Source organism: Delphinapterus leucas, chromosome 12, assembly GCF_059928025.1.
Source record: "Delphinapterus leucas isolate spDelLeu-1000000601 "Yukka" chromosome 12, BTC_Dleu_Yukka2, whole genome shotgun sequence".
Taxonomy (NCBI): domain Eukaryota; kingdom Metazoa; phylum Chordata; class Mammalia; order Artiodactyla; family Monodontidae; genus Delphinapterus; species Delphinapterus leucas.
In genome coordinates this window covers 89,156,255-89,170,335 of record NC_143140.1, presented here as the reverse complement: position 1 = coordinate 89,170,335, position 14,081 = coordinate 89,156,255, and the positions used below count along the sequence as shown (strand labels likewise).

Sequence of the window (14,081 nt, the reverse complement as noted above, 5' to 3'; positions counted from 1 at the left end):
CTCAGCAGCCATGGCTCATGGGCCCAGCTGCTCCGTGGCATGTGGGATCTTCCCAGACCGGGGCACGAACCCGCGTCCCCTGAATCGGCAGGCGGACTCTCAACCACTGCGCCACCAGGGAAGCCCGATATAGCTTTTTTTCCCCTCAGTCTTTTAATTGAGATGTTTAGACTGTTTGCATTTAATGTAATTGTTAACCTGGTTGGATTTAAATCTACCATCAAATTAGTTATTTCTACTTGTCCTATGTGAATTTTGTTCCTTTTTTCATCTTTCTCTGCCTTTGCATTAATTGAGTATTTTGTATTGCCTCATTACCACTGATTTTAGTATTTTTTAATGTTTACAATATACATCATAAACTTATCATATTCCACCTACGAATATTATTTTACTTGATGTATAATGTAAGAACCTTACAACATTGTACTATTTCCTCCCTCCCAAAATATTGTGCTATTGTTCTCAAAGAGTTTACTTCTATTATGTTAGAGATCTCACAATAAATTGATACTATTTTTGCCCTGAACAGTCATGTTTTAAAGCAATTATAAATTTTAAAAATCTTTTATATTTACTTTATTTATTTCTACCATTTCTGCTGTGCTTCGTTTCTTTTTGTTGGTTCTCCAATTTCCATCTGATGTCATGTTCTTCCTGTAAAAAACTTAACCTTTACCATTTCTTGTAATACAAGTCTGTTGATGATGAAGTCTTTCAGCATTTGTACGTCAGAAAGAGTCTTTATATTGCCTTCAACTTAAAAAAATAATTTTTGTTGGGTATAGAATTCTGGGTGGACAATTGTTTTCCCCTTTTACCACTTTAAAGATGTTACTCTATTATCTTCTGTTCTGAGTAGTTTCTGATGGAAATCTTATCTGTGTTCCTCTGTATCTAATATTTCTTCTTTCTCTGGTTGCCTTTAAGACTTTCTCTCATCTTCAGTTTTCAGCAGTCGATTATGGTGTATCTAAGTGAGTCTGTTTGTTTGTTTACTTATTTATTTGTGGTATTTATCCTGCTTGAAGTTCTCTGAGCTTCTGGTGTTTGCTGATTGTTGATTTTCATTACTTTTGTAAAATTCTCAGCCATTACTGCTCAAATATTTCTTTCCCCTGCTCTTTCTCTCTCTCTTTTCCTTTTTGGGACTTCAGTCACCCAAATAGTAGGCCATTTCATATTGCCTCATACCTCTTATATGCTTGTTCTACTTTTCTCCCCCCACTGTTTTTTTCTCTTTCTCTTTGTATGTCAGTTTAATATTTATCAATCTATTTTCAAGTTCACTGATTCTTTCCTCAGTTGTGTTTAATCTCTTGATCAGCCCATTGAAGGAATTTTTCATCTCTGATAACATGGTTTTTATTTCTAGTGTTTGCATTTTATTCTTCTTTTTTTTTAAAAAAAAAAAGAGTTTCCACCTCTGCTGAAGTTCTTCACCTATCCATGTGTATTGTAGTATATGGTACTACAAGATCCTTCAACATATTAATCACAGTTACCTTATAATCTCAGTCAGATAGTCTCCACACCTCTGTCTGGCTCTGAGTCATCACTGAGTCTGGCACTGTTGATTGTTTATCACTCAACAGTGGCTTTTTTTTTTTGGTGTGTCTTGTAATTTTTAATCAAATGCTGGATATATATGTAGAGGAACAATAACTCTTGAAGCACATATTCTTTACACTTTGAAATGGGCACCCTTCTTCTTTTATCAGTATGTTATGTGGATAATTGAATTGATACAATTAACAGATAAAAGGAATTTGAGTTTCCTTGTTGCTGCTTTTACCTTAAGTGAACCACAGGTTTCAAATCCCTGCAGTGATGGGGTGCAGTCACTTTGTGCTTAGAGTAGGGTCTGGGGTGCTGAAGAGTCTTCTCAGCATTCCTAATCCCTTCTCAATTGTTAGCAATCACTGCATGCCTGCACCACAGACGTGGGTCACGCCACACTTCTAACCTGACTACTGTTTCTTGTTACTCACTGCTAAGATTTTGGTGGAGGTAGGCGTTCTCTATCTTCCTGGTTTACCCTCAGCCTTAGATAGACTCTGTGCACCTGGGCTTTGAAGGTAACGTTTTTCAGTATTCTTGCCCCTTCTTCCCGTGGAGCTAAACTCTAACTTGTATGTGGGGTGAGTCTTGGGTGGAAGAGTAGCAGACTTCTGTTGTGTGTTGGTGAAGTATCCTGGCACAAGAGAATTTTCTGCCCCTCCTCCAGGGTAATAAGATTTTCGCCCTACACCTCCCCGAGAGGCAGTGGATCTTTGCCTTGGTCCTGGGTGCAGGACCACTTCCTGCCCCACTCCCCAGCAGCTTGAGGTTTTGGCTTTGTATAAGCCAAGAGTCTTGGGGAATGCACAAGGTTTTCATGTCTTCCTCACTGTCACCCTGTCATCACCGGCAGCCCACACCAGTGAATGTGTCTCTTTCTGGAGACCTGCCCAGTTGTTCTCATGACCTCCCAGTGGAGATCCATAGAAGAGAGCTTGCACATGAGTGCGATGTCCAGCTATGAGCACTCTGCCCTACTTACTTTTTTCTGAGTTTTAAATTAAATATTTACCAAAAAGTTAGGTCCTTAAAATTTTAGAATGTTATGGATCTATTGTTTTCTTTGCATGTCCATCTGCCTGCCAATGTGTAAAAAGAGAAGAGTGTTAATTCCCAGAGATGACTATTCTGTTTGTTTAATAAATTATTTCACATATTTCTCTGTTTTAGTCATTATTTACTGATTTCTTCTATTTCAATTTCAGTACCACCTGAACAAACTCCTGTAGCCCAGGACTGCTACCAGGGTAATGGGCAGAGTTATCGAGGGACATCATCCACTACTATCACAGGAAGGAAATGTCAATCTTGGTCATCGATGTTACCACACCGGCACCTGAAGACCCCAGGAAACTACCCAAATGCGTACGTCTTTGATTTTTAACCATTAGAGGAGCAACAGCCAACTTAAATTCCTGTTAAAAGGGCCATGCTTTAAACAAACGTCTTAGGACCAAATTTCCTTTGGCTCCAGACTATGAGACAAAATATCTCAGGCAGCTTTTGCTTTAGAGCAAAATTTCGGAAAGAAGAGAAGCTAGAGGCTGGCTATCTTTCCTAAGTAGTTTTGCAGAAGCAGGGTGGGAGATATAGAGGGGCTGAGGTCATAGTAGTAAAAAGCTCAGAAGAACAAATGATCAAGAGCTTAGAAACAGCATCATTCCACAGCACCTGCCAAAGATCAGTGTGATCTTTCAACTATGGAACTTTATCATTTCATCCTCCAACTCCTGAAGGCGTTTTGTGTGTGTCATTGAGTAATAAATATAAATACTTATCACCACCGGGTGATAAATATAAGTATTTTTCACCTGACCTGTATAGATACATTGGGTCCTGAGCACTCGTGGTCTAAAGGGATATGAGTTACCAGAACATTAGGAGCAAAAGCAAGAAGGCAGATTGGAGTCAGAAAGTATACAGATACTGAGAGGCAAAATGGACATACAGATGGACGAAAGCTAGGTCTGGTCAGACCAGCTTTTCTGCGATAAATAGCTGTAAAACTTATGGAAAAACTGTTTTCACATGACGGACAACAGGCAGCACAGGACAGACTTTTCAGAAAAGAAAATAAATTAGAATAAATTTACAAGTACCCTGGTTTTCTTCCTGGAGATACTTCCTGGACTGCAGTTCAAGGAGGTGGAACCAAAGCAGACCACAACAGTCTTGCTAAACTGAGGACACAGAGATTGGAGTTGGGGATTCGTGAGGCAGCTTGGATTTAGTAGGCTGGGTAATCATGAGGAAGGATCTGTGCAGAGAAGGAGCTCCAGAAATATGTATAGAGTTCTCCTGAAGTCTCTGGCTGGATATAAAGCTGCAAACGCACAGGGAGAGATTCCACAATGTTAGTGGGACGAAGAACAACTACCAGGGAACAGGGAGATAAACGGAGATTATAGAACTCACACAGCACCAGGAGATTCTGTGTTTGCAGAGTTGAGATTCTTACTAGCCAGAGAGGAGAGACTTCATGGGACACCTTGGGCATTCAGTAAGGAATCCAGAAAAGTCACACTTTAGGGGTAGGATTAGTGTATTCCTGGAATAAAGGTTACTCTAGAAAAACACCCTAGCAAAGCTTTACAGCAATCCTAAAATAAACAAAATGATCTCCAAGTAAATTAACTGTCCTCCAGAAGAAAAGTCAACACTCTTGAGAGGAAAATAACAAAACCAAGCCACTCAGTAATGTGGTATCTACAATGTCTGGCAGAAGTTTAAAAATTACTAGACATGCAAAGATCATTAAATGTGATCCATAATGAGGAGAAAAATCAGTCAATACAGACTCAGAAATGATAGAAATGATGGAATTGGCAGACAAAAAATTCTGAAAGATATTATAATTGTGTTTAAGGATTTAAAGAAAAATAGGAACATTAAAGAATCAAATGGATAAGCTAAAGAGAAAGGAAACTGTAAAAGAGGCAAATGGAAAAGACAGAACTAAATATATATATATTTAAGAACTAAATATATATATTAAATATATATCTTAAATGAAAAATTCACTGGATGTCTTTACCATCAGGTAGACAATACAGAAGACATTACTGTTACAATTACATGACATGACATGACATGACATGACATGACAGTAGACATTACTGTTCTAATTTTCCTACATTATGCATGATGCTGTATAATATTAATACACATTTGAATGTGGTAAGTTAGAGAGGGATATTGTAAATCCTAGAGTAACCACTGAAAATGAAAACTCAGAGGAATAGATAATAATAAGGATATTCAATTAATCCAAAAGGAAGAAGAAAAGGAGAGAAAAAGAGTAAAGAAGGCATGGTAGAAACAGAACATAAATAGAATGATGTTAGACTTAAACCCAGCCCTATCAATAAGTATATTAAATATAAAAAGGATAAAACAATGCAATTAGAAGGCAGAGATTGTCAAGTTGAATAAAACCAAAGCCCAGTTATGGTCTCTTTACAATACATGCTCTTTAAATATAAAGACATAAATAAGTTAAAAATCAAAATATGGAAAATTAATACAATAAAAACACTACCATACGACCCAGCAATCCCACTACTGGGCATATACCCTGAGAAAACCATAATTCAAAAAGGAATCACGCACCAAAATGTTCATTGCACCTCTATTTACAATAGACAGGAGATAGAAGCAACCTAAGTGTCCATCATCGGATGAATGGATAAAGAAGATGTGTCACATATATACAATGGAATATTACTCAGCCATAAAAAGAAACGAAATTGAGTTATTTGTAGTGAGGTGGATGGAGCTAGAGTCTGTCATACAGAGTGAAGTAAGTCAGAAAGAGAAAAACAAATACCGTATGCTAACACATGACAAAGTGAGAGAGTGGCATGGACATATATACACTACCAAATGTAAAATAGATAGCTAGCGGGAAGCAGCCGCATAGCACAGGGAGATCAGCTTGGTGCTTTGTGACCACCTGGGGAGGGGGGGATAGGGAGGGTGGGAGGGAGGGAGACGCAAGAGGGAAGAGATATGGGAACATATGTATACGTACAACTGATTCACTTTGTTATAAAGCAGAAACTAACATATCATTGTAAAGCAATTATACTCCAATAAAGATGTAAAAAAAAAACCACTAATCAAAAGAAAGCTAGAATGGTTTTTAACATCAGACAGACAAATAAATTTAGGATAAGAAATATACCAGAGATAAAAAGGCCATTTTTGAAGTAAAAAGCGTTAACGATGCTAAATGTGTTGACCCTAATAACAGAGGTTCAGATGTATGAAGCAAAAACTGACAGAACTAAAGAGAGAAATAGATGCGTCCACAATTACAGTTGGAGATTTTCTCACTTCTCTCTTGTATAGTTAAAAATTCTCCCAAAACAATACAGTAGGACAAGTAGATGAAAAATTCAGAGAAGATACAGAAGTTTTGGAGGAAAATATGAACCAATATAACATATGCCCAACTTTAGAATACATATGCAAGTGCACAAGGAACATTCACCAAGGTATATCATATGCTTGGCCTTGAAAAAGTCCCAATAAATTTAAAAGGATTAAAATAATATACAGGTGTCTTCTGAGCCAACAGAATTAAATGAGATATAAATAATGAAAAGTTTAGGAAATTCTCAAATATTTGGAAATTAAAAAACACATTTCTAAATAACCCACGAGTCAAAAAAGAAATCACAAAGGAATTCAGGAATCAGTGGTACTGGCAAAAAGATATACAAATGGAAAAAGGGAAAGTCTGGAAACTGACCCGCAACATGTATGGTCAGTTGATTTTCAATATACCTGGCGAAGCAATTCAATAGGAAAAGGAAAATTTCCCCCAAATTGTTCTGGAACAACTGAGTGTCCATAAAGGAAAAAACCCCAAAACCTTGACTCCTAGCTGCCATGTCAAATTCACTTGAGAAAACTCTTAGACCTGAAAGGAAAGGTTAAAACTAAAGCTGAAATTTAAAGCTTCTGGAAAAAAATATGAGATTATTTTCACAGCCTTGGGGAAGGCAGACCATTTTTGGATAGGGTCCAGAAAACATTATAAAAAATTATAATTTGGACTTTAATAAAATGAAAACTTTGCTCATCAAAAGTCATTGTTAAGAAAATAGACAAGGGCTTCCCTGGTGGCGCAGTGGTTGAGAGTATGCCTGCCAATGCAGGGGACACGGGTTCGTGCCCTGCTCCGGGAAGATCCCACATGCCGCAGAGCGGCTGGGCCCGTGAGCCATGGCCACTGAGCCTGCACGTCCGGAGCCTGTGCTCCGCAACGGGAGAGGCCACGACAGTGAGAGGCCCACGTACCGCAAAAAAAAAAAAAAGAAAAGAAAATAGACAAGTCAGGGACTGGGAGAAAAATAATCTCAATCCATATATCTGACAAACAGCTTGTATCTAGAATGTGTAAAGATCCCTTCCACCCACTAGTAAGAAGGCAAACAACCTAATAAAAAGGGGCTAAAGACTTTAATAGACATTCCACAGGGAAAGATATACAAATGGTCAATAAGCACCTGAAAAAATGTTCAACATTTTAGCCATTACAGAAATAAGAATTATAACCACAAAATAAGAAGTGTGCCCAGGCTGCGGAGCAGCTGCAGCCCTCACACATGTTGGTAGGAATGTAAAATGGAGCGACCACTTTGGACACCAGTCCAACATTTTCTTATAAAGTTAAACGTGCATCTGCCTACAAACCTGCAATTCTATTTGTGAATGCTCACCCAAGCGAAATGAAGCATAAGCCCCCAAAAAGATCTACCAGGAAGTTCTTAGCAGCTTTATTCATAAAATTGCCCCAAACTGGAAAGCACTTCAGTGGCCATCAATAAGAACATGAACAATTGGTGGGATATTCATACCATGGAATACTATTCAGAAATAAAAAGGAACGAGCTACTGACACTCTCAAATAGCACGGATAAAGCTTATAAACGCTATCCTAAGGAGAGGAGCCACACATAACAGGTACATACTTGTATGAGCCCTTTCATATGAAGTTCCAGAGAAGGCAAAACTAATTTATGGTGAAAGAAATCAATAGTATTTGCGTCTGGGGGGCATCTGAGATTGATTGAGCAGTGACCCAAGGGAGGTTTCTGGGGCTGATGGAAATGTTCTCTATCGCACTAGGAGTGTGGGCTATACAGGTATGTGTGTTCATCAAAACTCGTCAAACTACCTTAAAAAAATAAGGGCAGTCACAAAGCAGCGAGCTGATCTCCCTGTGCTATGCGGCTGCTTCCCACTAGCTATCTACCTTACGTTTGGTAGTGTATATATGTCCATGCCTCTCTCTCGCATTGTCACAGCTCACCCTTCCCCCTCCCCATATCCTCAAGTCCATTCTCTAGTAGGTCTGTGTCTTTATTGCTGTCTTACCCCTAGGTTCTTCATGACATTTTTTTTTCTTAAATTCTATATATATGTGTTAGCATACGGTATTTGTCTTTCTCTTTCTGACTTACTTCACTCTGTGTGACAGACCCTCGGTGCTTTGTGACCGTCTGGAGGGGTGGGATAGGGAGGGTGGGAAGGAGGGAGACGCAAGAGGGAAGAGATATGGGAACATATGTATACGTACAACTGATTCACTTTGTTATAAAGCAGAAACTAACACACCATTGTAAAGCAATTATGCTCCAATAAAGATGTAAAAAAAAAAAGAGCAGGAGTCTGTTTCACATGACAAGCTTTTTAACACATCCAGGGCTCAGAAACCTGCTAACGGGCTTCCTCAATTTGTGGGCCTGGGCTTGAGACTGTCACTTGTCTATAGTACCCACAGACACAGTGTTGCTGGATTCCCATAATACGTTTCAAACTATCTCATAAGCCTCAGGCCATGGGTCTAAGCTGCAAAGGGGTGTCCAAGGCTGAGGCTTCTGAGAGGCTGGGGCGAAGTTCTGGCCATGGGGATCCAAGTTGCCCAGTGAGCCCCAGGCTGCTCGTCTGCTACGTCCTTATGCAATTGTTTCTGATTCAGCTCCCACAGACCCTGTGGTCTATCCAGACGTCTCCCTTCATCCCTTTGATCCCACTGTCCTTTAGTCACGCCCCCTCCCCTCAGTCCCCGAGTGGCTCCAGCTAGAGGGGTCTGGGGTTCCTCCCCATATGCCCCAGAATGCATCCTCTGGAAACCTCATCCTGCCTGGGAGCTACTTTTCCAGGAAGGCTTCCACAAGCCTTCCAATCCCCAAACCCACTTGATCTACCTATGATATTTTACAGTAATATTACTGTCCTGAGTTTTTGTTTCATCGTAAAATACAGTATGAGTAAATAGAATAAGAGAGCGGGCCTGGGAATATCAGTATCATCTTGTATGTCTTTTCTGCCTCGGATAAATATGTATTGGTTCCAACTTACGTAGCCCAATGTACTCACAGAGAGAGAGAAAGCCAGAGATATAGATATATTTGTATGTGCCTTTAAAAAACTCTAAAATACATGCTTCAAAATCCATATTGGTTATCCCTGGGGAATGTATTTAACATTCCCAGGGAAAGGAAGATATTCTGATACTTTCTCTTATAAATTTATATATGATCTGTTTTTATATGGAGCATATATTACTTTTGATTTCTTTTTAAACAAATTTATTTATTTTTGGCTGCATTGGTTCTTCACTGCTGCGGGCGGGCTTTCTCTAGTGCATCGAGCAGGGGCTACTGTTCCTTGCGGTGCGCGGCGGGCTTCTCACTGCGGTGGCTTCTCTTGTTGCAGAGCACGGGCTCTAGGCGTGTGGGCTTCAGTAGTTGTGGTGTGTGGGCTCAGAAGTTGTGGCTCGTGGGCTCAGTAGTTGTGGCTCACAGGCTCTAGAGCACAGGCTCAGTAGTTGTGGCGCATGGGCTTAGTTGCTCCACGGCATGTGGGATCTTCCCGGACCAGGGCTCGAACCCGTGTCCCCTGCATTGGCAGGCGGATTCTTAACCGCTGCACCACCAGGGAAGTCCCTTGATTTTTTTAAAATAAAAACTATAACCTATTTTTAAAAACTTACCCACTTTGTAAGAAGTTGAGGACTATCTGTGCTTGTGACATTATAATAATAATTGGTACCTTTGGTACCTTAATGGAAATATTTCAGTCACTTTGTTGTAACAAAATTCAGAGGGTGCTGGGGTGCCCCTGAAGATTTGCTCACCTCTCATGACCTCTACTGTTGTGGAATTTACAGTGGCTTGACAATGAACTACTGCAGAAATCCAGATGCTGATAAAAGCCCTTGGTGTTATACCACTGATCCGAGCGTCAGATGGGAGTTCTGTAACCTGAAGAAATGCTCAGAAACACAAGAGCAGGTCACAGAATCTCCAACTGCTGCCCAGGTTCCAAGTATACAGGATCCTTCTGAAGCAGGTAAGAAGTCTGTGGCTAGACATCTATATAGTTGGGTATCGGGATGATAAGAGATGGAAAATCTTTGGGATGCAGAGGCGTCATTGTTACAGGGAGCTGGAGTGCTGGCTCAGTCTGCGATATGGAAGGAAGCCTCAGTGTATCACCTGGGGGAGCCAGAGCTGCTCTTGCTGGCATGATGGGGTAGGGCGTTTCTTTAGGATTTGAAAACTAGTTGGTTGTGAGGGATGGATACAATTTTGAGCCTGGGTGGACTGACATGTTGATGATGGTGGCCGAGATGGGACATTCTAGAAAAGCAAGTCTCTGCCTTTTGCATGGAGGGATAGAAATGGCTGATTTGGTTTTGAATGTACAGAGTTAGGAGGGCTAGGAGGACCGTCAAAGATCATCTCCAACAAACACCTGGCGAAGTGGACATGTAGCTCCAAGGGTTTCGGGGCCTGAGCACAAGAATGTCGTTGTCATCTGAGGAGGGAGACATGAAGATATCACAGTCCTCTCTGTTTCCCCGGCCCTTCGCCCGCGTGTCGCTCTAAGTGCTTAGCCCCTGGTCCTGTGGTTGTCAGGTGGCAGGAAGTGCTCTGTACCGCTGCAGGGTAAGGAAACAGAGGGGGCTGATTCTCCCCCTGCCCCGGAATGAAAACTCAGGGGTCCCATGGCTTGTCTGACCACTTTCAGATAATCCAAAATCAGACAGAAATGATTAAATGAGAACTTGGTTTCAAGTTGAGACCCCCCTCTCCTTCCGGAGGTGGACTTGCTCCTTCCAGGATGCTGGAGAAACCTCACCTACTGCTCCCTACTGTACACCTGTACACCTGTACAGATGCTGTACACACAGGGCCAGCTCATCTCTCCCCACTCTTTCTTGGTGAGACTCTGAGTGCTGTACTCCAGCTGGGGATCCCTCCTGATAAGACCTCGCATGGCCTCACGTGATGCCCCACACTTGGTGCATGAGTAACTCACACACCCTGGCCCTGGAAAACACTGGAGGCTGCCTAGCCCAGCCCTCCTCCTTGACCTGGAAGCCAGCTGGCCCAGCTTTTGCTTTGTGGATTTTCCATGTGGCCATCAGAGCACTGGGCACTGGGTCCCCATATGTAACACACATCAATTTCTCTGAGGGGTTCTGCCGAATCCCCCAACCGCAAGGCTTGAGGTGAGGGATGAGTTTGGGGAAGGGGCCTCTAGTCATCTCTTTATTACCTCTTTCATCCCAAAAGGTGGGAACTCACAGCACAGCTCTGGCCAAAATAATACTTTTTATAAAATCCTTTTCAATCCGCACTCTTTGTCTCCATCCTTGTTGAGGTGTTCAAGAATCATCTAACAGTTCACGGTGGCATCTGTGTTACCACTCAGCTTGTTATAAAATTGATTATCTTAGTGTCCTGGCCAAACTTCCCATTCTAACATCTCGGCTTGTGATTATTTCTGAGCCAATAGCGTTTCTGGTAACTTGTCAAATTCAGCAGAGCTCACTGAAGTCTTTAGCACTCCTGTGTTCTGAAGGATGTGACCACAGTCTGTCCTGAGAGAAACCTAGCACTGCTGCGTTTGTTCCTTGTCACCCGGCTCTGTGTAATGACAGGAGACCACCATTCTCTCTCCCCGACAGACTGCATGTTCGGCACTGGTAAAGGATACCGGGGCAAGAAGGCGACCACGGTGGCCGGTGTCTCCTGCCAGGAGTGGGCTGCCCAGGAGCCCCACAAACACAACATTTTCACTCCAGAGACAAACCCACGGGCAGGTTTGGAAAAAAATGTAAGAGCCACTTTGATTTGGACTCGATTTTGCCTTTTGTTGACAAGTCTTTGCAGGCTGAATTGACCCTCTGTTACAGAAAGTCAGCCTGACTGAGCTTCAGTGTGGGGTGGAGAGGAAGATGTGCGAGAGATTTCAGGGGACCAAGCGTAGGATCTAACCAGCCTCAGCGTGGGAGGGAGAGTTAGCACGGGCAAGCCAACCTCCCTGCTTTTATCACTTCCATGTGTGACATTTCCTGTCTGCTTTTGTTACTGGTTTATGGTTTCCAGTGATCAAAGATGACCTTCATGACATTGTAGTTGGATTCTTCTAGAAAAAAACTGGATGCGTAATTAGGACTCCACTAGGATTTCCCCTAGTCCCACACATTCTCTGGGGTGGTTTCCTCTGGGGTATAGGTGTGTAGAGGGAAGGAAAAGGAAGACACAGTCTTTCCACAGCTGACCCACAGAGGGTGCCCAGGCCAGGGGAATAAGCAATTCTGAAGCCACAGCCACGAGTCATCCACGTCTACAGTCCCCTACTGCCGGGTCCCTATGGTCCCCACGGACACAGGCTGCTGAGCGGAGAGGCCCCTTTATACAGTCTCTACCTCAAGACGCCTCAGGGTCTTCACCCCTTCCCCAGGGGAGTGGCCTCAAGGCTGGAGCTCCTTTTGAACGAGAAGTGACGGATGGCATTCTGTGAGTCAGAGGCTTGACACGCATCCTGAAGTGATAGCTTTGCCTGCCTCCCCCCCAAAGGAGCACTAACCCTTCATCTTCTCAGGACATCAGTGAAGCCAGTGTCTGCGCCTCATGTGACATTCTCTGCCCTCTCCCGCCCGGGTGTGCGCCACCCCCTATATGCCAGCCTCATGTGACATTCTCTGCCCTCCCCCACCCCGGTGTGCGCCATCCCCTATATGCCAGCCTCATGTGACATTCTCTGCCCTCCCCCACCCCAGTGTGCGCCACCCCCTATATGCCAGCCTCATGTGACATTCTCTGCCCTCCCCCGCCTCGGTGTGTGCCACCCCCTATATGCCAGCCTCTTTTTCCAGTACTGCCGCAATCCTGATGGTGATGTCAATGGTCCCTGGTGCTACACGACAAATCCAAGAAAACTTTTTGACTACTGTGATGTCCCTCATTGTGGTAAGCTTCTTTCTTTTTTGGAAGGAAATGACTTCTAAATAAATGCAGCATCACCTGGTCTTACATCTGCAAGACAAGAGTTTGGGCTGAGCGCTTCTGGGCAAGAGAGGGTCCCCTCTCCTTGGGAGCCCTCTTTTCATCCTGGGCCTCTTGAATCTGTCCTGCTCATGGCCCCCTTTGTTAGGCACCGCCCCCTCCTCTGACTCCGTAAACAAAATAAATGCAAAATTCTCCAAAAGAGCAACTTCAGAGGTGACCTACTCAGCCTCCAGACAGTTCCACTGAACTCTCCAGTGTCTGGGGTGGGAGGCATGAAACACAAATTTAGAGTCACCCAGATAGGAAGCTCTCTCTTTCAGCAGCTGAGAAGAAAGAAAGTACAAACAGCAGGAAACTGCTAAACATACAACATACATTGTAAACCTATAAACTGTCATCCTAAGAATTCAATGAAAAGTAACACAGCTCTTTACAAAGCCCCAACTTTCTTTACGCTAAGATGACTATGCATTAGCCATGCATTAGTCAGACAACTTAGAGGAAGCTTGCTGGGTTCTTTCCTCATTTCTCTGAGACTTTTCTAGGAAGTGAGAAGCTTGGATCAGCGAAAGGGGAGTTGAAGTTAGTTCTGAAAAGTTGGGGGTAACAAATCCATACATAGGTAACAAGTCCATAGATAGGACTTTTCTAGGGACTGAGAAGCTTGGATCAGGGAAAGGGGAGTTGACGTTAGTTCTGAAAAGTCTGGGGTAACAAATCCATAGATAGATAGATAGATAGAGGTAACAAATCCATAGATAGGTCTGGAGAACAATGTAAACCACTTTGATTTGGACCCTATCTTACTTTCCGCTGATCCATCTTTGCAAACACCATCTGTCCTGGTTCCCGCTAATCAGTCTGGACTTCTCCTTTGCACCGTTTGATTGCATCTGCTTGTGTCTGCCACGTGCGGGGACAGGCTGGAGCAGAGAAGTTGCTGCTGCAAAGCCACTTAAGTCCACGTCCAGAGATGGTTTGGGAGGCAGTTTGGGGAAGGGGTTGAGAGCTCCGGAGCCACACTGTCGGGCTTTGATTTTGGGCCACTGCTGGGTAGAGCAGGGGGAGGAGGGAGAGGTCAGGGTGACAGAAAAGATTCTACTTGGTTGCTGTCCTTGTGCTCTCTGGACTTGGGGAATTTATAGCTGACTCGTTCTCCAGTGTGTGTTTGCTGTGCACAAGCTCTCTTGGTGGCCCTCCATCTGA

General features: G+C 42.9%; 1 protein-coding gene across 1 annotated transcript in view; it reads left to right on the top strand.

The window, feature by feature from the left end:
- The window catches only part of PLG (plasminogen), a 45,233-nt gene that overhangs the window by 18,084 nt on the left and 13,068 nt on the right, over nt 1-14,081 (top strand). The window contains exons 10-13 of the mRNA XM_022560708.3: nt 2,766-2,925; nt 9,743-9,924; nt 11,549-11,697; nt 12,743-12,836. Of these exons, the coding sequence (XP_022416416.1) occupies nt 2,766-2,925; nt 9,743-9,924; nt 11,549-11,697; nt 12,743-12,836 (585 nt within the window). The remainder of the gene's footprint in view (nt 1-2,765; nt 2,926-9,742; nt 9,925-11,548; nt 11,698-12,742; nt 12,837-14,081) is intronic.